At 37.1% G+C, this 13099-nt stretch overlaps 1 protein-coding gene across 4 annotated transcripts in view; it reads left to right on the top strand.

Annotated features, from left to right (window-relative positions):
• The window catches only part of ELF1 (E74 like ETS transcription factor 1), a 107959-nt gene extending 101550 nt beyond the window's left edge, over positions 1-6409 (top strand). For all 4 annotated transcript variants that reach the window (XM_059144595.1, XM_059144594.1, XM_059144593.1 and 1 more), the window contains one exon: positions 4393-6409. In XM_059144595.1, the coding sequence (XP_059000578.1) occupies positions 4393-4993 (601 nt within the window). In that variant the 3' untranslated portion in view covers positions 4994-6409. The remainder of the gene's footprint in view (positions 1-4392) is intronic.
• Positions 6410-13099: the final 6690 nt, after the last annotated feature.

Here is a 13099-nt window from a genome sequence, read left to right as displayed (position 1 = left end):
TTCCTTCCTTGTCTTCTAGCTAAAGCTGCCTGCTTGGGTGCACCGCAGTCTGGTCAGTGAACCAGGCATTGCCATTGTCATCAATGCCTGTCTTCTCCCATACATTTAAACCAAAGGAGCCACATTTTAATCGTTGCTCTTCTCCTACCACTTAGCCTCATGTCTGGCACATAGCATCCCTTCAGATGTATAGAACTTATTTTGAAATAGTGTCTATATTCATTCTGTATCTCCTCTCAGAGTAATGAGTTCTCTAAGTGGACTGCTTATATAATGAAGAAATCACAAAACTTAACTTGTCAGACTTTAAAACATACTTCCTTGTTGAAAAAATCATTTTATATTTATGTGTATGTATACACATATTCTTCATCATTCTTTTGACTTTTAAAAATATTCTCTCTTTTGGGTGTACCTTCTATTTATATCTCCCCCCAAATCCTACTTATTTTAATGTAGTTAAACCTTTTATGGAATGCATTTTATTCCCTGAAATAACTAGATGAGGAAAGGCCAAAGTTAATGAATAATAATGCTCTTTGAAGAGTGACACCTGCTGAATATAGTAACTTGGGTTTTGCCATTGTTCCTTTCCATTATATAGAAAGAAAGAAAAGTCTTAAATTTCATGCAAATTGTACATATTACTCTGAAATTTTATTGTATTTTTAGAATCATTTTTCATTAGATTAATTTCTTGCTTAGCACTTTATTTTTTGTCTTTTTTATAATTACTCCAAATTTTCATTATGAAAAATTTCAAAATATCAACAGATTGAAATAGTACGATGAACACCTATTTACATCCTTTTTGATTCACAGTTGATAACGTTTTTGCCTTACTTGTTTTCACTCTGTATTTATTTATAACCTTTTTTCTGTTGGGCTATTTGTCAAGTAAGTTGACATCCTTATGACATTTCACTCTCAAACATTTCAACATCCTGCTTTTAAGAATAGAGAGATTATCCTAGGTAACCATGTTATCACTCCCAAGAAGGATAAGAATACTTTAGCTATATTTTTCTCAATTTTATAACTACTGATTAACAAAATCAAAGACCACTTAAAGATTTTTTTCTGTAGCTAAGATGGAATATATATGATTTAAAATTAGATTATTAATATAACAACAAGAACTGACACTTTCAAAGCACTCTCTGTATTTCTTACACTTTTCCATATATTAATGTCTAATAACCTCACTGATCAATGAGATATAGGTAATATTATTCCTATTTTACAGATGAGGAAACCAAGGCAAGGAGAGGCCAAGGAGCCTGGTCACATCTAGTAAGTGGTGGGGACAGCGTTTTAATGCAAGCAGTTTAGTCCAAAGCAGTGAGCTTTAATGATTTGTCACTCTGCCTGCTGATTCACATAACTCTCGTGAATTACCAATTATTTACAATGAAGTAGCAACATGTTTTTTCTTTTCTTAATTTTTCCTTTGCTTGTGTCTTTTTGTCTCACATAATTGCATGTATCTATGTGGAAATCTATTAAGCTTTTCTTAATTGATTTATGGTATATGTGCTCGATTTTTAAAAATTTTGATTTTGACTCTGACTTCATGTTATTTAAAGAGACAACTACAACAAAAGTAAACCTCTGGTCAGATTTTTTCCTGAAATTGTCCCTTGGTAAACTTGCAAGTCCATATGCCTACCTAGCATAACTTCTTTCTGTATAATATTTTCAAGTACTAATAGTTTGTGTTAGGGTCTTTTGAATAAATTAGCTCTAAAAATGTATAATGTGTAGATTATCTTAAAAACAAAGTAATGGAGTACAAAGAATGTATATTCTTTCGATTACTTTCCAGCCCTCCATCCTTATCAATTATTAGATGTAACATTGAATCAGATTAATTCACTATTCTGAGTCTGTTTCCTCATCTGTAAAATAAAGATAATACTTAACTTTACAGGTGATTGTAACAGTTAAATGACATTCTTGACATCTGAGTAGATACAGTAAAACTGTGCTAGTTTTTACTAACAGTAAACTAACTACTAACTAGTTTAACATTTAGTAAAAACTAAATGTTATACTATATATCTGTTTTCATCTCAGAAAGTTTGAGGTATTTTAAATTTCTAGTATTGTAGTAGTGGTTACGAGCAGCTTAGGAAATTTGTATAAAGTAGTTTACTGTAACCTTTGTTATATAATATAACATCACCAGACACAAATGACTGCTTAATCATTAACTAAGACAAAAATAATTTAAAATTTCTGTAGCAGGGAAAAGGCTGCATAATATTTTACCTTTAATATTTTAGAATTTGTTCAAATAAGCCAGTATATTTACACTGTAGATATTTTAGATGAGTATATGTATTTTCTGGAAGATGGCAGTCTGTTGTTTTGAGGTCTTTTTTCTAGTTTGAACAAAAGCATTGAAAGTCTAGTGGTAGCCCTGGTTAGCAATATGGAAAATTTCCAAGTACATTCTTGCTTGTACCACACCTGAGGGAGGAAAAAAGGAAGGTGGAGTCATGTGTTAAAGGTGTGTAATTGCCCACAGCTTAAAGATATAATCGGCAATAGTCATCTTTAGCTAAAGTTATTTAGGACTGAGGAAGTGGCAGTGTGTTGTAATTATCCTAAGGCACAGAGGCCTTGCAGTCAGATGGCCTCTTTCCTTATCAAACTGGTCACCTCATGCTAGCTGTTCACCCTCTTTGTGCATTTAATTTTATATATAAATGGGGATAATAGTACGTATTGGGTGGCAAGACTATACATATTTCTAGATATAATCTGTGCTCACTGTATATACCGTGTGTACTATTTTATCTGTATATACATGTACATGAATGCTTGTCATGGGAAACCCTTTATTTAAGAAATGATCTCTGGCTGCAGGGTCAGTTACCACACCGAGGCTCAGATTCTACCCAAGATGTCCTGATGCACGTAGGCAGGGGGTAGAAAGGAGGCACCGTATATTTTGGAAAAGCTGCCTGACTCCCAAAGTTATTCTGTATTCTACCAACTCTTCCTTGCTTGACCAATAATATCAGCAGATCTGGCCTTTATTTCTAGTCATCCCCTGCCCACTTATTAAATCTTCATTACCTGACTCATGCTCTTTTCTGGCTCTGTCCTTCGAAAGAAGCTGCTAATATCCTTCTCTAGACTGATTCTCACAGTGACAACTTGGTTGGAATCTGAACTTGGAAATCAGAATCCTATCATTGTGCGCAGGCTGTAGTCATCCTGTGTCTTTCCACTTGCTTTGAGTTTCTCTTAAGTTGCTCTGAGTTTTCTTTTCATATTTCCACCTAGTCCATTTGTGTTCTCCAGAGTTTCACTTCTCACCTATGTGACAGGCCACATAACGTAACTTACTAAAATTTGCCTGTAATAATCTATGTGCAATGATTAACATTTGGACTGTGGGGGCCAGTCTAGCTGTTAATCATTTGAAGTAGCAATCATCTATTGTTTTTGTAAAATAGCTTTACAGAATCCAGAAGAAACACAATTGAGATCCAGATGCTGAGTTTTTTCAGCTGCATTTGTTTTATGCTAACAATGGTCATAACTATAATTTCCACAGCAATGAACTTTTAAAATTGGATTGACTCATAATATCATTTACAAATTTCTTCAGTAACCTAAATGAACAACCTTACATAAACCAGGTTTACATTAAAGGATTTTATGTTAAATTGTATTTTTATGGCTAAAATCTGTGAAGATTATTTGAGCTGAGAAAACTGTTAAAACATGCCTCTATTTACTTTTGCCAAGCTTGACCTTATTTTTTGCTCTTTCTGGCAACCTAAAGAACCCTCATGAGTTAATTATATTCATGACTTGTTTTGTGTAATATGATATGAACTGTGAACTATTAATCTCTTCTGCAAAAAAAAAAAAAAAAAACCCACAAAATTTCTTTTGATAGTTCTGTCATGTATACATTTAAGACTGATTTTTTTTTTTTTATTTTACAATCCTATGAAGCTAGGTAATTGTGGACGAGCATTGGCCCTTAAGTATTAAAAATAATGAGAGTGAATCCGATACATTTGTTTTAAAATTCCCAGTTTCCGTTCACGTGGCTCATACGTAACTTCTTTTCCCAGCATTTTGAGATCCTCCTCCTTCCCCAACAAAATTGCCTCCCCATTTGCGTTAATGTGGTACTTTGCACAGACTTTTTTCCCCCTCATCAGATAGTATCACACTTAATGGCTTGAAAGTTTTGTGTCAGGCATTCCATGTAATACAGAGTCTGGTATGGTGTTTCTGCTGTGTCGAAGATATGGGAAGTAGCATTCCAAATGTACGGCTCCTATTCTATCAGAACGACTTATCAAACATTAAACTTTTAAATGATGTAGAATGTGCTGATTTTCTGTAATTTCATCATCTCAATAGGACTCTACAGGCTCCAGCCCAAGTTCCAGTGGTCGTGTCTCCTGGGAATCAACATTTGCATACAGTAACACTCCAGACTGTGCCAATCACAACAGTGATAGCCAGCACAGATCCATCTTCCGGTGCTGGGTCTCAGAAGTTCATTCTACAAGCCATTCCATCATCACAGCCCATGACAGTATTGAAAGAAAATGTCATGCTGCCGTCCCAGAAGCCGGGCTCCCCTCCTTCCATCGTCCTGAGCCCTGCGCATGTGCAGCAGGTTCTTACCAGCAACGTCCAGTCCATCTGCAATGGCACCGTCACTGTGGCTTCATCTCCGTCCTTCAGTGCTACGACTCCTGTGGTGACCTTTTCTCCTCGAAGTTCACAAATCGTTGCCCACCCACCCGGCACAGTCATCACGTCAGTTATCAAAGCTCAAGACACAAAAACACTCGTAGAGGAAGCGGAGAAAAAGGAAGCCGAAGATAATTTGAAAGACGACAGTGAGAAAACTGAACAGCCACAGCCTTACGTGATGGTGGTATCCAATTCCAGTGGATTTACCTCTCAGGTAGCTATGAAACAAAATGAATTGCTGGAACCCAACTCTTTTTAATAAATACGCCAAAGGAATTGTGGATGATTGTTTTTTAATTGAACATTTTCAGTTGCCTGCAAACTCTCTGGTTGATTCTAAGAGGAATTCTACAGATGTTCCTAATTTTTTAGCTCATTGTTAAAAATATTAATTTAGAGTTAATGTTGACTTTGTTAGATGAGTTCCTCTTTGTTCTCCAAATGTTTCAGAATTCAATTGTGAAGGAACAGGAATTTTGTACTATGAAGTCCTTCTTTTCAGATTTTTTCTCAGTTGCTATATCGTAAACATTTTTAAAGTTTCTTTTTTAATTTTTACATGGTATTAGCTTTTCTGATTCTTTTGTAAATACAGTACTTCAATATAAGGCAACAGGAAATTTATGTAGGAACTATTTTCATTCCATTTGTGTAAGTTAAAGTCTTGACTCTTTCAAATGCAAGACTCCTATTTTCTATTTTGTTAAAATTATGATTTCACTTAGATTGATGTTAGTTGGTTGCACTGTATAAGGAAATATGAATATGTAAAAAAAACATGAAAAATTGGAAAATGTCCATGATATGGCTGAACCTTACTTCAGAAGCAGAATGGTACAAAAGCATCAGCCCTTTCAAGAGTGGCTGTCCTGCTGAATAGTTGTATAACGTTGGGCAAAGCCTCTGGATCTTTCTGGGCCTCGTTCTCTGAAAAAAGGAAGGGGTGCTTTGGATTAGACTTGATGATCTCCAGTTTGCTTTCTGGTTCTATATTGAGGTTTCTAGCACCTATATTTTAAAGTTAAATCAACTAAACCATTATCACTTATTTCTTAATGTAGATATAGCTAACATATTACAGAAAAGTGGCCCTACAAAATTCATTCTTCTGTTATCCATAAAATCTGTTATGATTCTGAATTCTTCCTAAATACTTTGTTAATTAACTCTTTAGACCACTGTGCACTGTGGTCATTAGTAAACTTATGTTGCCAAGTGCTAAACAATATACTGCCATTCTGAAAGATCCAGGGCTCGCTCTCAAGGGCCCAGAAAGCAACCAAGACTTGAGCTAATCTGGCTGAGTAGTCAGTTGCTATAAAAGCATAATTGCTTTATATTTTGGATCATTTTTTATTGGGAGTTGGGGGGTTGCATACAAAGATAATATACATTATATCTAAGTCTCTGAAATGAAATAGTTTTTAGATTACTTTTTCAACTGTAAATAATGTACATTTAATTTCACAAAAAATGTTTTCTGCAAATTTTCTAGTACAGCAAAGGAGAAACTTTTGTAGATGAAAAAAATCATTATGTTTAGAGGTCTAATGTTATATGTTTTCATATTATGGAGTGAATTTGTATTTAAACAAAAATTTAAATTTTGGAATCCTCTAAACATTTTTGTATCTTTAATTGGTTTATTATTAAATAAATCATGTAAAAATTCTCAGTGTTTGTGTTTTCAAACAAATGTCTCTTGAGAACAAATATATAGAGAATGTTGCTAGCATTTACAGTGTTACTAAATGTTCGTATAACAAGCTCCATTGGTCAAATTATAATTGCAGAATTGTCATCCTCTCATTTTTCCTTGCCACTGTGCCAAACTGTGGTTTCCAGACAGCACACAATGGATCATCAAGCTCTGAAAATTAGAAAACCATAAAATTTTCCCAGCAATAATATTCAACACACTTTAAAAACCAAGTTTTTTTCTTTAAACCAAGTTTTTTTTTTTTTTTAAAGACTTTATTTATTTATTTGACAAACAGCCATCTCAAGTAGGCAGAGAGGCAGGCAGAGAGAGAAGAGGAAACAGGCTCCCCACTGAGCAGAGAACCCCATGCGGGGCTTGATCCCAGGACCCTGGGATCATGACCTGAGCTGAAGGCAGAGGCTTTAACCCACTGAACCACCCAGGTGCCCTAAAAACCAAGTTTTCTAATTGGAAAAAAATTTTTTTTCTAATTGGAAATTTTATCAGCTAATTGTTAAACTTGGAAAACATGGAAACAGAAAAATAGATGAAAATTTAAATATTAATGCAGTATCCCTGTACACTTACTCATTTTCTGTCAGTTAATACTGTTCCAAAACATGATTTTAGTGGGAGCATTTCTATCTCTGAAGTCAGAGGGAAGCAGAGAAGAATTTGAATGAATAGGCCTTGCTAAATTTCCCCGTGTACTACCCTTCACTCATACCCTTTTTTCCTGTCAGTTTTCTTGACTTTCCACTCTATCAAATCTCGTATAAAAATGCTAGGCTTAAGCATTTCTTTGAGTCTTCATTTCCATTTGAAGTCTCCCGTGTCATGTAAAACATATTAAAATAAATATGCTTTCCTCCTAAAGGAAAGGTTAAAACCTGTCTTTGTCAGTTTGATTTTTAGGTTCAGCTAAGGACCCTAAGAATCATGGAAAAGTTCTTTCTCTTCCAGAACTCTCTCTAGCTATGCATCCCCTATTATAATTTCATTGTATTGAACTCCTAAACAGGAGGATAGTGTTCATTTGCTATCTGGCCTTGTACATCAAATCATTGATTCAAAATGTATTTATTCATGTGATGTTATGGTCACTGTCCTTAACCTAAAAACTTGACGCTTTCCTTGTTTTCCATTTATTCTTTAACCCTCTGTAGTATTGCATTCACCCTATTACCCTGAAATAATTGCTGTAAAGGTCACTAACTAGTAATTAATTGCCATATTGCCAAATTTCTATCCATACTTATTTTCCATGACCTTTCTAGTATTTAACCTTTTATAACTCCCCCTTTTTTTTTTTTTTAAGATTTTATTTATTTATTTGACAGAGACCACAAGTAGGCAGAGAGAGAGAGGAGGAAGTGGGCTCCCTGCTGAGCAGAGAACCTGATGCAGGGCTCGATCCAGGACCCCACTCGGGATCATGACCCGAGAGGCTTTAACCCGCTGAGCCACCCAGGTGCCTCTGATAACTCCCTTTTAAATTCTCTCTTGCCTTCACTTTCATGCCCAGCTTGCTCCTGTTCTCCTCCTGCCTTTAATAATTTTTTAGTATTGCTTCAGAGGCTTTTGCAAAGGTTGGCGTTCCCCATGTTTTATCCAACGATCACTGTTCTTTTCATTGTCCTCACCTTGTTCCTCACTCACTCAACGGGAGTGCCAGTTCAATTATGTCAAACCCTTCAGTGTCGAGCCCTTCCTTACTGTCCTCAGAGTTGATGTCCTGCATGGTCTTACCCCTTCCTTGGGCCCACCAGCCTTATCTTCAGATTTTACTCTCCAAATCGTAACTGTCAATAATGATTGAGATGATTTCGGTTGCATGAAACAAACAAAAGCCTAATTCAAAATTATTAAATAGTACAGAACAAAAAGTCTGGAGTCCGGTTTCCAGGTTAGTTAATTCAGGAACTGAGGGGTGATAGCAACCAGATTTCTTCCTTCTCTGCTTTCCCATCCTCAGGATTTTGGTTTTATTTCTAGGATGGCTTCTGCATAGTTGCAAGACAGCTACAGTAGTTTCTACTGCTTCTGTTTTTCGAAGAAGACCTTTCCCAGAACACACTGAGCAGCCATCTCTTTAGAGCTCATTGGCGAGATTGGTCATATACCCCTTCCAAAACCACCTGCTGGCCAAGGAAGTAGGATTGCCATAAATGACTTAGTTGTATGTTGAGGAGATGGAAAGCCAAACAAAATTAGGGTTCCATACCACGAAATAAGGGAGGAATGATACAGTCTACTGTCACCCATACACCTCCTCCTTCCTTCACATACTCTTTAAAAAGTGCTCATGCCTACATAAAACGTATCTTCCCAAAGAGAGATCACCCGAAGTCTCATCCAGTTACTTGATCCAGTTTTATGACTGGGACCTTTGGGATGATGCACAGTCCTCTTTTTCAGATCAGCTATGCTCCTGGGTTTCTTGTCCTCCCCAGTCATATCTACTATGAGCGCTCAGAAAAAGATTTTTTTTTCCCCTAGGGTTTCTCAGCGTTAGAATACATTTCTTGATAATGGTGTGTTTGATGCACTGTCCCAGGGTCACCCTATTTCTGTCTGGAAGCATTGTGTCCTCAATGCCTTCCATCCTGCCTCTTCGACATGCCTGGCCAGTTTTGCATACCAGGGTCAGCTGGGGAGCCTTCCATTTCCAAATACCAAACTGTCTGTTAGTGTGAGTTCTTGACCATTTGCAACAGAAATGGATTCTGGTTTTTAGAATAAAAGAAATGTCATCGGAAGAATATTGCATAGCTCAAAGAATATACGAGAGGACTAGAGAGTCGGGCTCAGTCTGAGTCACACAGCTAGGAAAAGTCTGCACAACTAGTCTACAGGGAAATTGTAGCCACCTCGGTCAAGCACTGAACACCAAGCTTTGTATTACTACCTCTACTGCCTTGGGAATTTGATCTTGAGGGGAGTGCTACTACCTCTAGAATTAATCAAGGTACTTCCTTGATTCACTGTTGTCAACTAGCTACCAATTTATGTGACTGGCAGAGCCTAGGTCAAGTGTCCAGCCAGGACCTGAACCCCAAGGCAGGCTGAGAAAGCAATTTCAGCTTTTTGACTAGTTTGGCATTTTTTCAGCTTCTATAGAGGAGCCTGCCTGAGTGGGAATTAAGACTCAAGGAATCCCCCAAACATAAGGGGGCTGAGATTACGAGCTGCCCAAAAGAATGACCTATGTCTTCCATGAGGGAAAATCCAGATTTTGTGGCGCTTGAAATTTACACAATTTGGTGGCTGGGTGGGTGAAGGGGATATATTTAGGAAAAAACACAACCCCTTGCATTTGCTGTCACTCTGCTTTGCACAGCTTATCTCATTCTTTTTTTTTTTTTTTTTAATTGAGTAATATCTACACCCATTGTTGGGCTCCAACTCATGATCCCGAGATCAAGAGTCACATGCTCTTCCGACTGAGCCAGCTGGATGCCCCCAGTTTATCTCATTCTGTTAGGCTAACTTCTACCTGTTCTTTGAACCTCGGCTTACACATTACTTCCTCTTGAGAGCTTTCTCTGAGCTTTTAGAAGCTTCCCACTGCTGTCATAGAGCCTTTTAATTTCTCCCATTTGGGCACAGAAAACACGATGATAATAATTGCTGGCTGATAGGTGTGATTCCAACACTGTAAGAGGCAAACTTGTAGTCATTCTAGTACCCTAGTTCCTAGTGTAATAACCTATGCACTGTACATACTATTTATTAAATACTGACTAAACTACATGTTCTCCTTGCCTGTTTTCACACTCGTTTTCTCATGTTGCTAACTACCATCTGTATGCTGATGACTCTCAAATCTTATCTAAGGAGACAAACTTGCCTCAAAAATAGCTTTATGGAGCTGTAATTGACATAAAATAAACTGCACATGTTTAAAGAGTATAAACTCACCATCACAATAATCGGATAGTGAACCTTCCCAGGTTTGGTGACCATTAGCCTAAAATTTACTTTGTGCCTCTTTGTAACTACTCCCTTCTTGCTATTGCTCCTTGCTCTTCTTGGCCCATTCCACCCCCAGTTGACCACTGATCTGCTTTCTGACACTATAAATTATATTGATTTTCATTTTCTAGGGTTTTATATAAATGGAATCATAGAGTATATACTATTTTTTCTTTGGCTGCTTTTACTTAGTGTAATTATTTTGAGATTTATCCATGTGTAGTATCAATTTATCATTCCTTTTTTTTTTTTCTTTAAGATTTATTTATTTTTAGAGAGAGAGCCTGGATTTGGGAGGGGCAAAGGGAGAGGGAGAGAAACTCTCAAGCAGGTTCCAGGCTGAGTGTGGATCCTGACTTGGGGCTTAATCTCAGGACCCTGAAATGATGACCTGAGCTGAAACCAAGAGTCAGACATTCAACCAAATGCGCCACCCAGGGACCCCAGTGTATCATTCCTTTTATTACTTATATATCATTGCAGGGATATACTACAGTTTATCCACTCACCCCTGGATAGACATTTGAGTTGTTCCTATTTTCAGCTCTTACCATTAAAGCTGCTATGAATATGCCTGTACAAATCTTTACATGGACATGTATTTTCTTTTCTCTTCAGTAAATAGGAGTGGTCTGGCTGGGTCATAGGATGGTTATACCATTGTACATTCCTACCAGCAGAGTATGAGTTTTTCAGTTGTTCTACATCCTCTCTAACATTCTGGCCATTAAAAAAAAAAAAAAAAAAAAGATTTTATTTATTTGAGAGAGAGAGCATCAGCAGGGTGTAGAGGAAGGGGGAAGAGAGAAGCAGATTCCCCACTGGGCAGGGATGCCCAATGGACTCTGGGATCATGACCTGAGCCAAAGGCAGCTAACCAACTGAGCCACCTGGGTGCCCCTAACATTTTAGCCATTTTAATGGGCTGTTGTGATATCTCGTTGTGGTTTAATTTACATGTCTTTTAAGGACACTGATTTTGAGCATATTTTGATGTGTTTGTGTGACATCCACATATCTTTTTGGATGAAATGATTGTTAAAAATTTTTGCCTGTTAAAAATCCTGTTGTTTTCTTATTACTGGGTTTTGAGAACTCTTTTTGTATTCTGGATGCAAGCTCTTTATCAGCTATATGATTCACAAGTATTTTTAAAGTGCAGAAACCTTTTAATATTGATGAAGTCTAATTTATTAATTTCCTTTTAAGGAACATGCTTTTGGTGTCACATCTAAGAAATCTTTAGCTAATTCAAAGTCACTAAGATTTTCTTCCATCTAGAAGTTTTAAAGTTCTTTTTTTTTTTTTTTTGAAAGATTTTATTTATTTGTTTGACAGAGAGAGATCACAAGTAGGCAGAGAGGCAAGCAAAGTGAGAGGGGGGAGGCAGGCTCGCCGCTGAGCAGAGAGCCCGATGTGGGGCTCAATCCCAGGACCCTGGGATCATGACCCGAGCCGAAGGCAGAAGCTTTAATCCACTGAGCCACCCAAGTGCCCCTTTTTTTTTCTTTTCTTTCTTTTTTTTTTTTTTTTTAAAGATTTATTTTGGAGAGAGAGAGAGCACATGTGAGTGGGGGTCAGGGGGGAGGAAGAGAATCACAAGGAGACACCCCAAGTGCAGAGCCTGGTGCAGGGCTTGATCTCACAACCCCAAGATCATGACCCAAGCAGAAACCAAGATTGAGCCACCCAAGTGTCCCTAGAAATTTTAAAGTTCTAAGTTTTACATTTAGGTCCATGATCCATTTTGAATTAATTTTTTAAAGATTTATTTATTAGAGAGAGAGAGCAGATGCATGCATAATCACGAGTGGAGGGGGAGAGGGAGCAGCAGACTCCCCACTGCACAAGGAGGCTGACACGGGGCTCAATCACAGGACCCCAGGATTATGACCTAAAATCAGGGCAGACACTTAATGAACTGAGCCACCCAGGCACCCCAAGACTATCCTTTCCACTATCTACTCTGAATTACCTTTCAACCTTTGTTGAAAATAAGTTGTCTATGCATATACAGGTGTATTTGTGGACTCTGTTCCATCAACTTGTCTATCTTTGTGCTAATACACCAGGTTGATGTGTTGAAATAAGGTAGTGTCAGTTCTCCAACTTTGTTATTTTTTAAAGTTTATTTGACTACTCTAACTTTGTATCTCCATTTGAATTTGCAGACTCAGTCAGAAGTTGCAGACTCAACTTCTAAAACCGAAAAAGCATTTGGGGTTCTGACTGGGATTATGTTGACTCTACAGATCAACTATGGAAGAACCCACATTTTAACAAGATTGAGTCTCCATAGATGCCTCTCCATTTGTCTTAAGTGTTCTTTAATTTCTGTCAGCTGTGTTCCATAGTTCTCAATGTATACTTTTTGCACATCCTTTGTCAGATTTATTTTTTAGTATTTAATATTGATGTTACTGTAAATTTCATAAATTTCCAATTCTGTTTGTTGCTGATTTTGTTTTAAATCACTCCATCCTACTTATTAAGGCACGAAAGGCACAAATCTTATGTGTATTACTCAATAAAATTTTGCATCTGAATACATTGATGTAACTGCCACCTAAATCAGATGTGTAACATTTCCTACATCCAAGAAGTTTCCATCACAGCTCTTCCCAGCTAGATCACCTTCTGGTATCCCTCAAAATAATTTTTATCTTCATATAACTGGAATCGATCAGG

Source organism: Mustela lutreola, chromosome 13 (assembly GCF_030435805.1).
Source record: "Mustela lutreola isolate mMusLut2 chromosome 13, mMusLut2.pri, whole genome shotgun sequence".
Lineage (NCBI taxonomy): Eukaryota > Metazoa > Chordata > Mammalia > Carnivora > Mustelidae > Mustela > Mustela lutreola.
This window is presented reverse-complemented; position numbering and strand designations above follow the sequence as displayed.